The sequence below is a fragment of the Eurosta solidaginis genome, chromosome 1 (genome assembly GCF_040869045.1).
Source record: "Eurosta solidaginis isolate ZX-2024a chromosome 1, ASM4086904v1, whole genome shotgun sequence".
Classification (NCBI taxonomy): Eukaryota; Metazoa; Arthropoda; class Insecta; order Diptera; family Tephritidae; genus Eurosta; species Eurosta solidaginis.
Window position 1 is genome coordinate 248,385,916 of NC_090319.1, and position 18,303 is coordinate 248,404,218.

General features: G+C 40.7%; 1 protein-coding gene across 14 annotated transcripts in view; it reads left to right on the forward strand.

Annotated features, from left to right (window-relative positions):
• scrib (scribble) overlaps positions 1-18,303 on the forward strand; it is a 696,032-nt gene that overhangs the window by 203,930 nt on the left and 473,799 nt on the right. For all 14 annotated transcript variants that reach the window (XM_067760306.1, XM_067760307.1, XM_067760302.1 and 11 more), the window contains 4 exons: positions 4,859-5,104; positions 5,168-5,335; positions 5,568-5,934; positions 17,958-18,009. In XM_067760306.1, coding sequence (XP_067616407.1) covers positions 4,859-5,104; positions 5,168-5,335; positions 5,568-5,934; positions 17,958-18,009 — 833 coding nt within the window. The remainder of the gene's footprint in view (positions 1-4,858; positions 5,105-5,167; positions 5,336-5,567; positions 5,935-17,957; positions 18,010-18,303) is intronic.

The window sequence follows — 18,303 nt, forward strand, 5'->3', positions numbered from 1 at the left end:
CTCTGTCAATAGTTTCAAATGCGTTTTTAAGGCCAAGAAAAACTGAGACTGTTACTAGTTTTTAAGACATTCCTTCTTTCCACTCTGCTATCACCATATTTAGTGCGGTTTCGCAGGAGTGTTTTGGTCTGAACCCTGATTGCTCGCCAATAATAATTTCATATTTCTTTTACAATTTTCTCTATTATTTTTCATCGCTAGGTAACGTATTTATTGGGAGTATTTCTTCTGGTTTACTGTTGCTTTAACCTTTTCAACTGGTATAATTGTAGACGTTTTCCAGAAGGCTGGAAAAACACCACTATTAAAACTTTCATTAACTATGTTAGTGTAATTGTATCCAAGACACCTTCTGTGAATAATTTTTTCCACTATATATATTTTGTGATGTTGCCGCAAGAACTGCTCCAGATTTACATTTTTAAGTTCAAATAAATTTCTATTTATGTCTACCTCAGCTTCAATTGGCATAATGGTTTCAATACTACTACTAATTATTCTTATTCTTTCAACTAAAAACTGATTTAATTGCCTTGCAATTTCGAATCTTCTTCAACATAAATGTTATTTATAACAAGTAAGGAAGGCTAAGTTCGGGTGTAACCGAACATTACATACTCAGCTGAGAGCTTTGGAGACAAGATAAGGGAAAATCAGCATGTAGGAAAATGAACCTAGGGTAATCCTGGAATGTGTTTGTATGACATGGGTATTAATTGGAAGGTATTAAAGAGTATTTTAAAAGGGAGTGGGCCATAGTTCTATAGGTGGACGCCATTTCGGGATATCGTCATAAAGGTGGACCAGGGGTGACTCTAGAATGCGTTTGTACGATATGGGTATCAAATTATAGGTGTTAATGATTATTTAAAAGACAGTGGGCCTTAGTTCTATAGGTGGACGCCTTTTCGAGATAACGCCATAAAGGTGTACCAGGGGTGACTCTATAATGTGTTTGTAGGATATGGGTGTCAAATTAAAGGTATTAATGAGGGTTTTAAAAGGGAGTGAGTGACCCTTAGTTGTATATGTGAAGGCGTTTTCGAGATATCGACGAAAATGTGGACCAGGATGACCCAGAACATCATCTTTCGGGTACCGCGAATTTCTTTATATATTTGAATCCACGAACAGTATTCCTGCCATGATTCCAAGGGCTTTTGATTTCGCCCTGCAGAACTTTTTCATTTTCTTCTACTTAATATGGTAGGTGTCACGCCCATTTTACGAAGTTTTTTCTAAAGATATATTTTGCGTCAATAAGCCAACCCAATTACCATGTTTCATCCCTTTTTTGTATTTGGTATAGAATTATGGAATTTTTTTAATTTTTTCGTAATTTTCGATATCGAAAAAGTGTGCGTGGTCATAGTCGGATTTCGGCCATTTTTATACCAAGATAAAGTGAGTTCAGATAAGTACGTGAACTAAGTTTAGTAAAGATATATCGATCTTTGCTCAAGTTATCGTTAACGCGGAAGGACAGACGGTCGACTGTGTATAAAAACTGGGCGTGGCTTCAACCGATTTCGACCATTTTCACAGAAAATAGTTATCGTCATAGAATCTATGCCCCTACCAAATTTCACAAGGATTGGTAAATTTTTGTTCGACTTATGGCATTAAAAGTATTCTAGACAAATTAAATGAAAAAGGGCGGAGCCACGCCCATTTTGAAAATTTCTTTTATTTTTGTATTTTGTTGCACCATATCATTACTGGAGTTGAATGTTGACATAATTTACTTATATACTGTAGATATTCAATTTTTTGTTAAAATTTGACTTAAAAAATTTTTTTTAAGTGGGCGTGTTCTTCATCCGATTTTGCAAATTTTTATTTAAAAATGTAAGGCGCGATAACCTCCGAAGAGATCTAAGGCCGAGCTTCTCTTCCAATTTGCGTCGTGCTCCTCTTGATTTTTCCCTACAAATTGGCCGGACGGGACCTACATGTTTTATGCCGACTCCGAACGGCATCTGCAAGGCAGATGAGTTTTCACTGAGAGCTTTTCATGGCAGAAATACAATCGGAGCGCTTGCCAGACACTGCCGAGGGGCGACCCCGCTTACAAAAATTTTCTTCTAATTGAAAAATCTTATTCCTAAAATTTTGATGTTGCTTTGCTCGGGAGTTGAACCCAGGGCATACGGTGTGATAGGCGGAGCACGCTACCATCACACCACGGTGGTAATTTTTATTTAGCACATATATAATAATAGTAGTAACGTTCCTGCCAAATTTCATCGTGATATCTTCAACTACTGCCAAGTTACAGCTTGCAAAACTTTTAAATTACCTTCTTTTAAAAGTGAGCGGTGCCGCGCCCATTGTCCAAAATTTAACAAATTTTCTGTTCTGCGTCATAAGGTACCCACCTACCAAGTTTTATCGCTTTATCCGCCTATGGTAATGAATTACCGCATTTTTTCGGTTTTTCGAAATTTTGGTTATCGAAAAAGTGGGCGTGGTTATAGTCCGATATCGTTCATTTTAAATACCGATCTGAGATGAGTGCCCAGGAATCTACATACCAAATTTCATCAAGATACCTCAAAATTTACTCAAGTTATCGTGTTAACGGACAGACGGACAGATGGACGGACGGACATGGCTCAATCAAATTTTTTTTCGATACTGATGATTTTGATATATGGAAGTCTATCTATCTCCATTCATTTATACCTGTACAACCAACCGTTATCCAAGTAAAGTTAATATACTCTGTGTGCAAAGCACGCTGAGTATAAAATATACCCCCGGCAGGTATACTTGTCGTAAGAGGCGGCTAAACTACCAAAATGATTCAAGGGGTTGTGTAACGCAACCCTTTCAAGGGGTTACCAGCGCAATATATAGCTTCTGTTGAGGCTATGGCGGCCTCATGGAACTAGGGGGTGGGAGGGCCTATGGCCTAGAAGCTGAGTGCGGTCTTATATCTCAATGGTGCTTGTTACCGGAACGTACCGAATCTATATCCGGCAAAGGACCATCAACGTTGGTAACCTTCTTGGAGTTTCCTTATAACTACAACAACAACAGTGCTTATTGTATCCTTAATAGTTTGACATATTCATTTTAATCGTTTGAGTGAAATTGGTTTTTTGATACGTGATCGTAAGATATGATACGGGCTCAGGGCCGCTCAGTTAAAAAAAATGTAAGGCGTGATAACCTCCGCAGACATTTTAGGCCGAGCTTTTCTTCCAATTTGCGCCGTGCTCCTTTAAAATTTTTCCTACAAATTGGCGGGACGGGACCTACTGGTTTTATGCCGATTCCGGACGGCATCTGCAAGGCAGATGAGTTTTCACTGAGAGCTTTTCATAATATAGATTTCGATCTCTGATCCTATAACACGACACGAGACCTGTTAAATAATGATTAATAATGGTAACGATTAGCCGTTCCATTGATTATTTTAACGCCATTTAATGATTACTTGCCATTATTTTCTATTTTTAATGATTACTTTTCAATTGATTAAAAAAATAATCACAAAAAAATCATGATTATTTTTGATTTTTTCCGATTATTTTTGACTTTTTTTTAGATTTCTTAAATTTTTTTCTAATGGTAATCAAATGGTAAGTGCTTTTTTCGGAAAATAATTTAAATAATCATTGGCCATTAAAATAGGCATCTAATTAATTGATTACTAATGCTAATTCAAATTTAAATGGCCTGATTGAAACCAATCTTCAATACAAAAATACAAGTGCTTAATTATCTCATTATGGCTTAATTGAATGCCTAATGTAGTGAAAAATCTAGGCGGGTATTTCGGATTTTATTGTGAATGTAACAATTGTTGTTAATATTTTTGCACTATAAATGGTAAAAAATTCCTTTTTGAAGCTCTTATAAGGCCATCACGATATTTAAGTTAATGATAATTAAGTTAGTCGAATTAAACACTGACCAAAAAAGAAGAAAAAAAGAAGACAAATTTAGTATAAGTCTAAGGAAATCAGTTAATGAGATGAATAAGGTAGCAGATATGGTGAAAGATTTCAAAAAAGAAGTCAAAATAATAGTGAAGGTTATTGAGTCATAAAATATAATTACTAAGCCGATTGAAACACCGCACAAAAATGGAGAAGAGTTTAGTACTTAGTCTAAAAAAATAAGTTAATGAGATGAGTAAGATAGCAGATATGATGAAATATTTCAAAAAAAAGTGGTCAGGTCAGCAAAAAAGGAAAAGTTAAAAAAACTAACCCCACATGTGCCTAGTGTTCAAATAATTGAAAAACTGGTATCTCGAGAAGATAAAATCTTGAAAAAAATTGACCTCAAAGTTGGATTCAGCGACTCATTTTTAGCTTAATCTACAATTTTCATTCGATTACTAATAAAAAACAAAAATTAGCTTATGATCTTAGGGTTAAATATGGCTGTTATTGATTTTAAAAATTTTTTGCAAAAAGAGTTATATTTTTATGGGCTACTGACGGGTGTTCATTAAGGAAGTAAGTGGTCCTGTATAAAAAGGAAATATGAATTATTTCATTCATTAATTGTGTTTCCATTAAAATTCTGTGTGCAATTGGTATAAGATTCATATGTCATATTAAACTTTGTGGCTGTAAAAAAACTAGTTATACAATTGTATTAACAAAAGAAGAAACACAGTTCTCCACATAATTTCAAATGCTGTTTAATTGTGTTAAAGACAAAAAAAATTTTTTTTAAATAGTCAAAGGTTTTATAGTTTTCACCATATAATTTTGAATTGACATTTTAAAAATAGCTATACATCACATTTTGAACCAGTTAGCACTTTGAACTTATAAACATTTCAATTAACACAATAATCAATTAAATATCATAAGTATAACATTTGCCACAATTTTAGCTTAACTCAACTGGAATCATTGGAGTTGCGTGAGAATTTATTAAAACATTTGCCTGAATCTATAAGGCAATTGACGAAACTCAAACGATTGGATTTGGGTGACAATGAAATCGAAGAACTGCCTCCCTATTTGGGCTACTTACCTGGCTTACATGAGCTTTGGTTGGATCACAATCAGTTGGAAAGGCTGCCACCTGAGATTGGATTACTAACCAATTTGACATATCTCGATGTTTCCGAAAATCGGTACGTAACCCACCTAATATTGTAGTAATTTAATTTTGATATGTTTTTTTCCTTTTATTTTAGGTTAGAGAAATTGCCAAATGAAATTGGTGGTCTCATTAACTTAACTGATTTGGATTTAGCACAGAATCTACTTGAATCTTTGCCAGACGGAATTGCTAAGTTGAGTCGATTGACTATACTAAAATTAGATCAAAATCGCTTGCAAAAATTGAATCCGACAATTGGATCGTAAGTATTTACCTTTTGTGTACTCATATTTTTGGGCTATTGCACATAAATATCATTTTATATATTTAAATATATCATACACATTTTATTACTGCACAACGTCACTTTGACGATAAGCTTTGAATGCCCAAACCTTCCGGTTGACTAGCACCAAACAACATAATCTAATCGTATTTTGTTTGCAAACAAATACTTTTTTTCTTTATTAATTTTTGCGTCTCCTTTCTTGTAGTTGCGAGAGTATGCAGGAGCTGATATTAACTGAAAACTTCTTATCAGAATTGCCCATGTCGATCGGTCAAATGACAAAACTAAGCAACTTAAATGTAGACCGTAACGCGCTGGAATACCTGCCCGCCGATATTGGGAACTGTGCAAATTTGGGCGTTTTAAGTTTGCGCGATAACAAATTAAAGAAGTTACCGCCAGAGTTGGGCAATTGTTCTGTGCTGCACGTGCTGGATGTGTCTGGCAACCAATTACAATACTTGCCATATTCTTTGGTAAATTTGCAGTTAAAAGCAGTTTGGTTATCAGAAAATCAAGCACAGCCCCTGCTAACGTTCCAGCCAGACACAGACGAGGCAACAGGTGAACAGGTGAGTACACCATAGAGTCTACTTACATACATACATATTAGGCCGGGTCGATTTGTGGGGAGGCAAAAAAAGCGCCTATTGCTCTGTGAAAATCATATTCTAGGGATCAAAATAAGAAACTTTGCCGAAGGAACCATACCTCTAAAACGAATTCTGATGTCCCCCCCTTTGGGTCGTAGGGGCAAATTTTGAAAAATCCCACTTTGAAATGCCTATGTTTTTTCTTTTTGGAGTTTATTTTTCTCTTTAGAAATTTATTTAGTCAGAACATATGTAAATGAAAAAATGAATTTAACTTAGTAATGGAAAAGAAATTAAAAAAATTACTAGAAATTAGCGTTTTTACAACCCCCTTTTAAAACCAAGGCATCACTGTGATGCATTTGCATGTCGTAAACATAGTTGTGTGGGTTTTTTATTCAACCGTTTTAAAAAATGAAGGTATCACTGTGACACAATTGCAGATCGTAAAATTGCGTGTGTTGTTTTTTTTAAGCCAACACAAGACACAGCAGGTAGCATTGAAATTGCCCCTACCCAAAAGTTCGACCCAAAGGGGGGACATCAGAATTCGTTTTAGAGGTATGGTTCCTTCGGCAAAGTTTCTTATTTTGATCCCTAGAACACGATTTTCACAGAGCAATAAGCGATTTTTAAATCGACCCGCCCTAATACATATGTATGTACATTAGACTGGATTGGTCCCCATACAAAAAAAAAAAGTTGCTAATGTCCGCCCCTAAATTTAAAGATTATGTTGAGAGGGTTTCGGAAAAAAATTTTGATCCTTCGAACTACAGCCGAAAAGGTTTTTTCTTTGTAACTTGGTTATTTGACGTCCGTGATTAGGTCATGATTAGGTCAGCTTTCACACCGAAGTAACTGCTCGATTAGTATGAAGGATGAAATGTCAAGAGAATAAAATGACAATGCTATATGACAGACAATGACATTTACTTTGACAAATGACATTTTTAAGCACTGAACACACCGAAAACAACTTTGTTAGCTGACCTAATCATGTGAAAACGACTTCATAGCTTAAAAGGACATTAAACGTAAATGTAAAGCTTCTCAAGGCCAAAATAATGACATATCAATTTTAAAAATCGGACGTCAAATAACCAAGTTACAACGAAAAAACCTTTTCGGCTGTAGTTCGAAGGATCAAAATTTTTTTCCGAAACCCTCTCAACATAATCTTTAAATTTAGGGGCGGACATTAGCAACTTTTTTTTTTCGACCCAGTCTAATGTACATACTAAACTGAAGGGCACAAGCGCTGTACAAAAGAAGGTTGATTGCAGAGAAAATACATAAAGTGTGAACTGGTTTTGTAGGTGATCCATTTGATTTTGCTGGCCAACATGAAAATGATTTTTTTGGGTATGAAACAAGGTTGCAGTACGAAAATTAAAAAAAATATATATATTTTCTATTCCGGAAGTTTTATTTTAATTTTATTTTTTGCCTGTTGATTCTTTTTTTTGCGTTATTGTTTTTTTTTTTGGCTTTGCATCAGTTGCGAATCATAACAAGAAACCTTTCGGATGAATAAGGAAAAAAGCCATAATAGCTGTTGTTTGCATTTCTTATTCTCCACCATTTCTGAAGATTCAGTATGTTCAGGCCCCTGGGTCCATATCGTGTTATACGATCCGTAATCGAGCTGAATTTTTTGAATCGCAATAGCAATGAAATGGTAATTGGGATTGAAGTAATACGTGAAATATTGACTACAAGTACTGATTTACTGCATTACGATGCTGATTTCTACAAAAAACCTGACAGATTAATATTTACCTGTGTTTTAAAAATGCGAAACAATCTTTTTCAAAGAGGAGCTTTCTCTGCGGAGGTATTACATTAAATCAACGTTTACCGATTTAATGTAATAACGTGTATAGATGGGGTGTTCCTAATTCGGTTGTGTAAATTTTTTGCAGAATTATTTAAGAAGAATATATGTACGAAATTTTGTCACGGTACACCAATATGTCTTCACGAAAAAAAATCCAATTTTTTCGGTAGCCGCTATCGACTTTTTGATATTCTATTTAAACCAACCGAATAAATCGGTAGCCGCAACCGAAAAAAAATTTAAGTTAGCATTGCTCATACATTCATCGGCCTATCGGTCAGATTGTTTGTCCGAGGGGTCATCATCACATGTTTTTTGCAATAATTTTCATTTAAAGAAATGTTTTCCAATGAAATTCAAGACACTACTTCTTCTGACCGCGACTAATATTCCGCTAAACATGTTTTCAAGCACACTTGTTATAGATCAAATATTATTAGGAGGTTCCACGAAAACGTGAACCTTGGTGTGGAAATAATTTTTCTTATAAAATTGGGGACATTGTGGACACAAATGTTGTAAAAACCTTCAATAAACCCAAAAATATTAAATTTATTTTTTAAATAAATTTTTAATAAATTATCAATACTTTGTTTCTATGAAAGTGATATATCGACTTCTTGTTACACCTCAGTATTTATTGAATGTTTAGTGTTTAAGCTTATCTGTTAAAACCAGAAATCCCCAGGTAATTTTATCAAAATGCTTCAACGAAGAATAAATATTGCTTACAACTGCCACCCGTGACGATGGAACATCCCTATTTAAAAATAAAATATCATTCTGGGATAATTCAATACTTAACGCGATATTCCCGTAATTTATAAAGTGACGATGGTAAAATTTTATATGAACAACTTCGTTAGTTGACTTAAAAACCGTATTCAACTAAAACGCGCGGGGCAACGCTTACAGAGGGCAGCTTGAATCTTTTGAAAATCTTTGCATCGACCTCAAGAATGATTGAAGCTGTTGGATTGAAACTTAATATCCATCTTCCCTTTTTAAAATAGAATTGCCCTAGATAAGAATACACATACAATTTCGAGATCTGTAATCTTTACCACTTCTTCTTATGTATTTGGGTATGCAAAATGTACATTGTTCATGAAAATACATTTTTAGAACAATTTCTGGTATTAGTTTATGGTCTGACGACTATCGACTTCGCCATTTCCCGAAATGTAGTCATATATGATATATCCAGCTCATAGTGTAAACATTAAAACGTCCATAAAGCTACATACATGGCTGTCACCTGATCGAAGAAGGCGGCACAAAGTATAACGTAAGATGATAACAAAAATTCGCCGAAAGAGAAGGTTTCAAGCCCGGGTCGAATGTCTTACAGAACGAATAAGGTGACCTGCTAACCAATGTTCAGAGTGTGCTTAGAATCTAGAGAGAACTCTTCTATGTCGTCTTAAATGGAGGCAGCGAAGAAGCACCCAGCGAATATGATAATTTTAAGCCCGCTTTTCACAATAATTACTACTGGAGCATTTCACGGTTGGTACAGGACAAATATTATGCATTTTTTCATTCCTAGACCTTCCTAAAGAAAAGCTATAACTTTTTCAGACAAATTATTTAGTGCACAAATATTGTGTTATACATGTCTAAATAAAAGTAGAAATCAGCTTTTGAAATATTTGTGTAAGTGTATGAAAAATCTCTAATAAGCATGCGTTTGCACGGGACAAGAAAAAATCATCGGGTTTGTGGTCAGTCAGCTAAAATTTCAGTGAAACTCTTTAGCCCGAATTTCAGTGCGATTATAAACTAGAGTTAAAGTTGAATAGAGTTTAACCTTGCCATTTTGTTCGATAACATAAAATTCTTCTGCTCATCTCAGCTTAAGTGGCCGAAGTGGAAGGGTTAAACTCTAGTCAACTTTAACTGTAGTTTAAACTCGGATGAAAAACCGGGCATATGAATGAAAAACCACACACTTGTATCAAGATTTGTGAAAATAACAAATAAATGTAGATAGGTTTATTCGAAAAATAAAAAAATAAATAAAATTGTCTCAAAATTAAATTGTTTGTACGGGACACGTACGAAATTCCATTTTTTTGCGATACTATTAGACAAATTTATGCAGTGGTTATCTTAAGAAATGTTTATACATGGCTTGTATTACATGGAGTTAACATATTCCATGTACAGGCTTACAAAGTCTATTTCCAAAAATGAACACTGCATTTTTTCAGCTAATTAATATAATAAAAAAAAAACTGTTCCTAAGGAAACTAGGGTTGGCGCTTAGGTTAGGTTAGGTTAGGTTGGGTGGTAGCTTCCCTGATGAGAGGAAGCTCACTTGGACAACATGACGGTCCGTTGTGATACCACATATAATAAACTAAACTAACGGTGACGTAGATATAACTACTTAGAGAATCGTTGGGTAGCAACGATAAAGTTCCGAATGATCCCGATCTCAACCTTGGATAGCTCCTCGGGAGATCCAAGTGAGTCACGACCAAAATACTTTCGCCTAGTTCTGGCAAAAGCTGTGCAGTCAAGCATAAAGTGATTTGGTGATTCCACCTCATCATCCTCCATACAGCTGCAGCAGGATGGAGTTTCCAATATATTGAGACGTATCGCATGGATACCCATGGGACAGTGCCCTGTAAAAACCCCAATGACCATTGATAGGTGAGCCTTAGTGAACCCAATTATTTCAGCAGACCTCCTGCCATCCACTTTCGGCCAGAAAGATCTTGATATCCTACAAGACGTAGTGTCCGCCCAACGTTTGCTGAGCTGACTCGAGGCCCAGCTATGGAAGAGCAATCCACAGGTGGCTAGCGGAATCCCGAAATCCCTACAGCCATCTTCATCCGTTTCAGTTGTACCGATTCGGGCTAAGAGATCCGCTTGACAGTTACCCGGAATATCACTATGGCCCGGGACCCAGATAATCTTAATTGTAAAATAATTCGATGCAATCGCAAGTGTGGTCAGGCACTCCCAGACCACCCTCGATCGCACTGTAGTTGAGCTCAAGGCCTTTATAGCCGCTTGGCTATCAGAGTAGATGTTAAATTCCCTAACCGTAGTAGCGCTGGATAGCATTTCATCCACCGCATCCTTAATCGCAGCAACTTCCGCTTGGAATACACTGCAGTGATCAGCCAACTTAAACTTGCGGCTTACATTTAGCTCTTGACAAAAGACCCCCCCGCCAACCTTTCCGTCCAACTTCGACCCATCCGTGAACAAGTTAACCGGTCCCATGCCCCAGATAATTCCTCTTCTCCACTCCTCCCTCGGGGGAATGACTGGGGTGAAGGTTGTATAGGGAGCGGCCACCGGCATGCAATAGTCCGTCCTGTCCGGGATAAAGTCGAAACTAGTAAGAAGGCTAGAGTGTCCGAAATCAGAAAGCATATAACCCATATCACGAAGCCTGACCAACGACCGGGCCGCGGCTGCCTTTCCCGCAATATCTACTGGATGTATATTCAGCATGACATTCAGTGCCAAGGTAGGTGTTGTTCTCATAGCGCCACTGATGCCGATAAGCGCCGTCCGTTGCACTGACACTAGCATTTTGGAGGTGCTCGCCGTGTCCAGTGCTTTCCACCAGACCAGCACCCCATATAGCAGAATCGGTTTGACCACCATCTCATAAAGCCAGTGTACTACTCCTGGCGAGAGCCCCCATCTCTTTCCGATAGCCCCCCTGCAGCAGTACAAGGCAACCGCGGCCTTCCTGGCCCTATCTTCCACATTGGGCCTCCAGGACAGCTTCTTGTCCAGAACAATTCCCAAATATTTAACCCTGTCAGTAAGTACCAACGGTACCCCTCCAATCGAAGGAGTTCTGAAGTCGGGTATCTTATATCTCCTTGTAAAAAGAACCAATTCTGTTTTTCCCGGGTTGACCGCCACTCCACATGATTCAGCCCACCTAGCCACAGTATCCAGGTATCCCTGCAGAACATCGCGCAGGGTGCCCAGAAATTTGCCCCTGACTAGGATAGCGAGGTCATCTGCATAGGCAACCACCCGACAGCCATTGGCTTCCAGCTCCACAAGAAGCTCGTTGACTACCACAACCCAGAGCAGAGGAGATAGGACACCTCCCTGTGGCGTGCCCCTGCACACCTTCCTCCTTATTATGGCTCCTCCCCACTCCGCTGCGACAATTCTGCCGCATAGAAGTTTGCTAATAAATTCAACCAGAGCCGCTTCGACTCCTAAACCCACCAGAGCTCTTTCGATTGCCCCCGGTAGAACATTGTTAAAAGCCCCCTCGATGTCTAGAAAGGCACCCAGAGCATACTCTTTATGTTCTAGAGACCCCTCTATTTGCTTTACAATCGAATGGAGAGCCGTTTCCGTCGATCTGCCTTTGCAGTACGCATGCTGTGAAGCCGACAGTAACCCCCCAGGTATCCTTTCTCGTAGGTAAAGGTCAATCAGCCGCTCAAGCGCCTTAAGAAGAAACGACGAGAGACTGATTGGCCTGAAATCCTTAGGTGACACATGAGAGCCCCTGCCGGCCTTCGGAATGAAGATGACCCTAACCGTGTGCCACGACCTAGGGATATAGTTAAGCCTGAGGCAGTTAGTGTAGATGATGGCCAACCAGCGGCAGGAAATCCCTAAAGACCTTTGAAGTTGCGCAGGAATGATGCCATCCGGACCGGGTGACTTATAGGGCTTGAACGAATTTATAGCCCAGGATATTTGACTTTCCCGTAGTGGGATGGCAGGCATTTCTGCATGGCCAGCAACCGCCGACCACGCAAGCGAAGATCCCTGCGCAACTGGGACATCGGGAAAATGATTGTCCAGTAAAAGTCTCAGGGACTCCTCGCTACTCATCGACCAGTCCCCACCATCATCTCTCAGATACCCCCGAGGGGCGGGATTCCTAGAGAGTATTTTTCTAAGCCTCGCGGATTCATTGCAGCCCTCCACGTTTTCACAGAAGCTTCGCCATGAATCCCGCTTGGCTAACCTTATTTCATATTTATAAATCCCCAGACTCACCTTATAGAGCTCCCAGTCCGAGGGTAGTCTACTCCTCCTGGCTCTATTAAAGAGCCGCCTACTGGACGCTCTTAGGTCGTCAAGGGAATCAGACCACCAGGGCGGCTTGCCCTTCCCCCTGTAAGTTTTCAGTGGGCAGGACTGTTGAAAGGCGCTATTGCCTGCCAAGGTGAAGTTTTCCACCAGATCGTCTATTTCAGATTCGGACAGGTCCGAACCAGCGATAGGCGCCTCAGGCAATAGCTCTCCCAACTTCCTACAATACAAGTCCCAGTTGGTACTTTTAGGGTTCCTAAAAGATATTTTACCGGGACGTTCTTCATTCACCGAGAACTGAATATATCGGTGATCAGAGAAAGAGTGCTCGTTGAGAACCCTCCATCCAGATATCCGATCTTCCAGTTCTCTGCTAACCAGGGTGAGGTCCAAGACCTCCTCCCTTACCGCAGTAATAAAAGTCGGGTCATTCCCCCTATTACATATACAAAGTCCCTCATCTACAATAAAAGTAAATAAAGACTCACCTCTGGTGTTCGTATCCGAGCTCCCCCATATGCTATGGTGTGCATTAGCATCGGCACCTATGATTACGCCAACACCTCTCCGCCTTGCTTCAGCGGTGATTTCGCCCAGTATCACAGGCGGTGGTCCCGTTACGTCCCCATGGGGCATATACGCTGAGACCACCCACAATTCGCTACTGCCTCGCTCGAGGCAGACCGTGGTTACGTCAGCATTGCTGAAATTAGAGAGAATAAAAGCTTTAAATTCCTTTTTAATAAGCACACAGGATCTAGGCCTACCTGCCTCCCCATGCACCAAGGTGTTGAATTTTCCCGTCCTTAATCCAGAAATTTTTCCGCCGTTACTACTCAGCCACGGCTCCTGGACAAGGACAATATCCACTCCGCCTTTTTCAAGACAGAGCAACAAGTTTGCGGAAGCCGCCTTAGAATGCTGAAGATTGATTTGACGGATTTCCATCAACACCACTCTTCTTCTTCTGCACCCCATCCTTGGCGGCTTCGCCCTCGGAGACTAGGAGGTCCTCCTCCTCCCCCAACAGACGACTTACACTGATGACGGATCCCGCCATCGATGATTCGCCCTCGGAGGCCAGGAGCTCCTCCTCGGCCCTATCATCCAGACGACTAGCACTGATGACAGATCCCGCTATTGACGGGACGTCAACAGTGCTTTCGCTGTCCAAATTAGCGGAGTCAGAATCCACAATCATGGGTACTGGCTCCCCTGCGGACGCCTCCACCTCCCGAACAGTCTCTGTGTGAGAGGAACCATCCCCCCTGGAATCGGCGTGGTAGATTTTAAGAACCACACGCTCGAGGCCATAGGAGATAACTCCCCTCGTGTCAGAGAGAGGACCGGTGGACTCTGCGTTTAGCAGAATCAGCACTTGCCGACGTGGCCCAACAGCCTCCTCTACTCTGAGGACCCTCCAGTTATGCGTCGGAAGGTTCGGGTTGCAGTAACGCATTAGTTCGAGTATTTTCTCCGGCTGAGATGGCCCGGCAGGCAACCACACCCGAGCCCTCGGTCGAAGGGGGAGATCCCTCCGTTCCACGGCCTCGAGTCTGGCCCCCCTCCAGACCTCCCCTACCAAAGAAATTATTTTCTTAAAGATACAGGCCGACCGCTCGTCAGCACAAGTAATCAGTCTAAAACCATGATACCACCCCGAGTATTCGAAGCATGGCCGCGTACCTGGGCTCTCCATAACAGCGGTCATATAGGCCGCTGATATGGCGCTGGCGACCCACGGCCACTCCTCTCGGGAGATGGCGCCATCCTCCCTACTCCTATCCAGGACCCCGAGGGTGATGGAGCCTGCACGTTTAGCGATTTCGCTAAACGAAATTGCGTCCCCACCTCCTCGGGCCCTTTTTGTCGTTGAGGCATTCCGCTCATCCGACCTTTGCCGCTTCATAGCCCCCAAACCCTGCTGCTCACCCGCATCGTTCGACACCGGTGTGTGGTCGTCGCAAGCTACGACGCTCCTGGCCCACTCCAGCGTCCGGGAATGCTTCTCAGACATCTGAGCTGCATCCCTTCCGCCGTAGCGCTCCAAGATCTTCTCAGCTAAGCGCCGATCACCCAGAGCTTTCCTACGCGGCGTCGATCGCCTACCTTTCCCGGCAGGCTTCGACCCCAGGGCTCCCGTTGGGAAAGCTCCTCGCGACAGGGCTTCCTTACTAGTACTGGGCTGCTCCGTCGCATTCGTCGGACCTCTGCCTTTCCCTGTCACAGCCCCATATGGGCCTACATTGGGTGTCGGTTTCGACACCCCTCCACTAACCGAACTACCCGTACCTACGGGGTTTGAAACCAAACCCCTGCGCTGATCCGTCTGATCAGCCCTTTTGACCCGCCGGGAGCTTTCCCGGCTGGCGGCGACCTGCTTCGGAGCACTCTCCGCACCTGTCGCGTCCCCCGCACCATGACGACTTTCGCCGTCACTCCTACTTCTTCGTCTTCGTGTCCATTCTAAGAAGTCCCCCCTCAAGGCCGCTATCCGGAGCCGATTGTGTAGTCGCCCTTCAACGGTCCCGTGGTTATCTATGCTGCGCAGGGAGGCCACGCGAGGGTTGACGCATTACCTTATGAGTAATGCGTTCAGAGCCAGACCGGACGCAAAGCGGGAAAATCTTCAACCGCACCTACACCACCAACTTAACGGCGACGGAGCCGGAACGTACCTTGAGGCCCGCCACGGTTTTAACGGGACGTGGGCAGGTGCAGCATTAGCCTACCAGCCATTTCGATTGGGTTTCACCCCGACCTACTAAGGTGGCAGAATACTGCACCTACCAGCCCAAAGTCATCAATTCCTATCCATAGTCAAAATCAAGTCCCTAACAATCCGGTTCGTCACCGTTGAGTACCGATCTTGACCCTTAACAGGGTCCTCCCTCCCCTGAGCTCGGCACAATGACTCAGGGGTGCGGGTTTTATCGAGTTGTCCTCTCTAGATCCGCCATTATCAGTAGAAGCAGGGGCACCTCGTGCAGGACGTGACAACCAATCACGTGTGACAATTCGTCACTATGGCCGGTCTAAGACTGATACCAGTCCCTGATCCAGAGCCTGGAACCACGTATGATATCCAAGCCAAGTATCTTAACCCCCTGGCGCTTAGGTACTTGATTAACATTTTTTTTATATGGGTGAAATTTTGTCAAGTTTATCAAGAGTTTTCGTTTTTTATAATTTTTTGGTGGACATAAATAAAAAACAATATAACATGTTTGACAATTTGTCCAAATTCGAGTTTTTTTTTAAGTTTGGTTTTGCTGAACGGGTTAAACTTTTCTCTATAACTCGTGATAGCGTCAGCCGATTTTGCTCTTTTTTGGCACAATTGTATGTGATCACTTTCAGTGGAATAAGCTATCGGCGGAATTAGTAATATTTATAACTACATGACTTTATGACGGTTTTGATATTTTTGTATTTTTACTTGTTTCGCAATTAGCTGCTGTTAAAAATAAAAACATGAACACTTTTTAACGGGCACACACTTTTCCACTTTTCTTATGAAGCTCAACAGTTTTCTGGGGAATTTCAACCGTTCAAAAATACCAAGCACATGATTTTATGTTAAAACTCGTTTACATTGGGCTACAGTATACTTTTTAAAGTTTTTTTTGAAAATTTCTCAGAAATTGTGAACATTTCGAAACACTTTAAAATAAAAAAAAAAAAACACTTTGAAAAGTATTCGCATAACATAAAATAGTGTACTCGAAAGCTTTGTATTTCCGAATAGTTGAAATACCTAGAAAATGGCTGTGCTTTATAAGAAATGTGAAAAAACTGTTGTACGTTAAAAAGTTTTCATATTTTATTTTTGACAGCAGCTGATTACGAAAGAAGTAATACAAAAAACTGATCTCTCCAGTTTTTTCACCTCGCGAAACCTGACATTATCAACGACTAAATCATCGGCGACCTTATTTACAACATGGACGTCCCAAATGTCGACCATTTTGAACATCCACGTCAATGGCACTACGCTACCGACTGTCTTACACCCCAAAATCTTGGGTGTGACCTTCGATCAGGATCTACAATTTGGTAAGCATGCAGCCGCAATTGTACCGAAAATCCAGAGCCGTAATAACATCCTCAAATCTCTTGCTGGGAGTACTTGGTGAAAAGATAAAGAAACGCTGATTACCACTTACAAAGCAATTGGTCAGCCGATTGTATGCTACGCGTCCCCGATATAGTCGCCAAGCCTAAAGACTACTCACTGGAAGAAGCTACAGGCCTGCCAAAATACTGCCCTCAGAACCGCCACGGGTTGTCTTCTAATGTCCCCAGAACATCATCTACATAATGAGGCGAGAATACTCCCCATCCGAGAGAGAAATGAAATGCTAACCAAACAGTTCCTGTTCAATACCTAGAAACCTGGGCATCCTAACAGACATCCGATTGATGATCCAAAACCGCCCAGGGGCTTAAGGAGTCATCTCCGTAAGCATTATGAGGAAATACGGCACCTGAGAATACAGCCGTATGAGGCCAAAAAACAAAAGCAGGTCCTCCGTGGACTCCACAAACATGCGTCGGACCTCTATGTCAGGAATTGCGCGGTGAATCCTGTACTCAAAGAACAATATCCTAAACTTACAGAAGAGGAACGCACACTCCTTAGGGAAACGCGAGTCTCTCTAGCTCAACTTCGATCTGGATACTGTAACAGGTTAAACTCTTACCTATCCAGAATGAACCCCGACTTACAAAATGTATGCCCTGTTTGCAATGTGTCCCCACATGACACCAATTATCTCTTTAATTGTAATGTGGAACCAACGCCTCTAACACCCCTCTCATTATGGTCCACCCCTGTTGAAACAGCAAGTTTCCTTGGACTCCCGTTAGAGGTATTGATGACAATTTGTGATCGGTCACACCTATTGGATGGGGCGAAGCACTGCTGCAACAACAACAAAACTGGCAGACGCTAAACTTTTTTTTTTTGCGATACAACCTAATCTACATTTACATATGTATGTATATTTATAATCAGTTTAATCGGTTTTGCATTAGTTCTCTGTTTTCGCTTGTGTATTTAACTTCAAACATCTGTCCAGACGTCGTCCTCATTTATATATTTCCTCCTCTTCCAAAGGTACTGACATGTTTCCTATTGCCACAGCAAGAATATCAACCAATTACACCAGGTAAGTTTTAAAATATTTTAATAATTAAATACTAAGATATGTTAGTAAGTATTTTAATCATAGTTTGCAGACTAGATAAAATTACTGTACTTGTTTATTTTTTATTTAAATAACAATTGTTTTTGTTTTTATCGGCCTATTGATAAATTATTCAAGATTCGATTCGAGCTCAAGGCCAGACCAATAATTTTTTCTTTTTTTCTTTCTTTTTTTCTTTCTAATGATAATTATTGTTATTTTTTAATTTTTCCAAATTTGAAAAATTGTATTTTGTTTTTGGAATAGTAAGCAGAA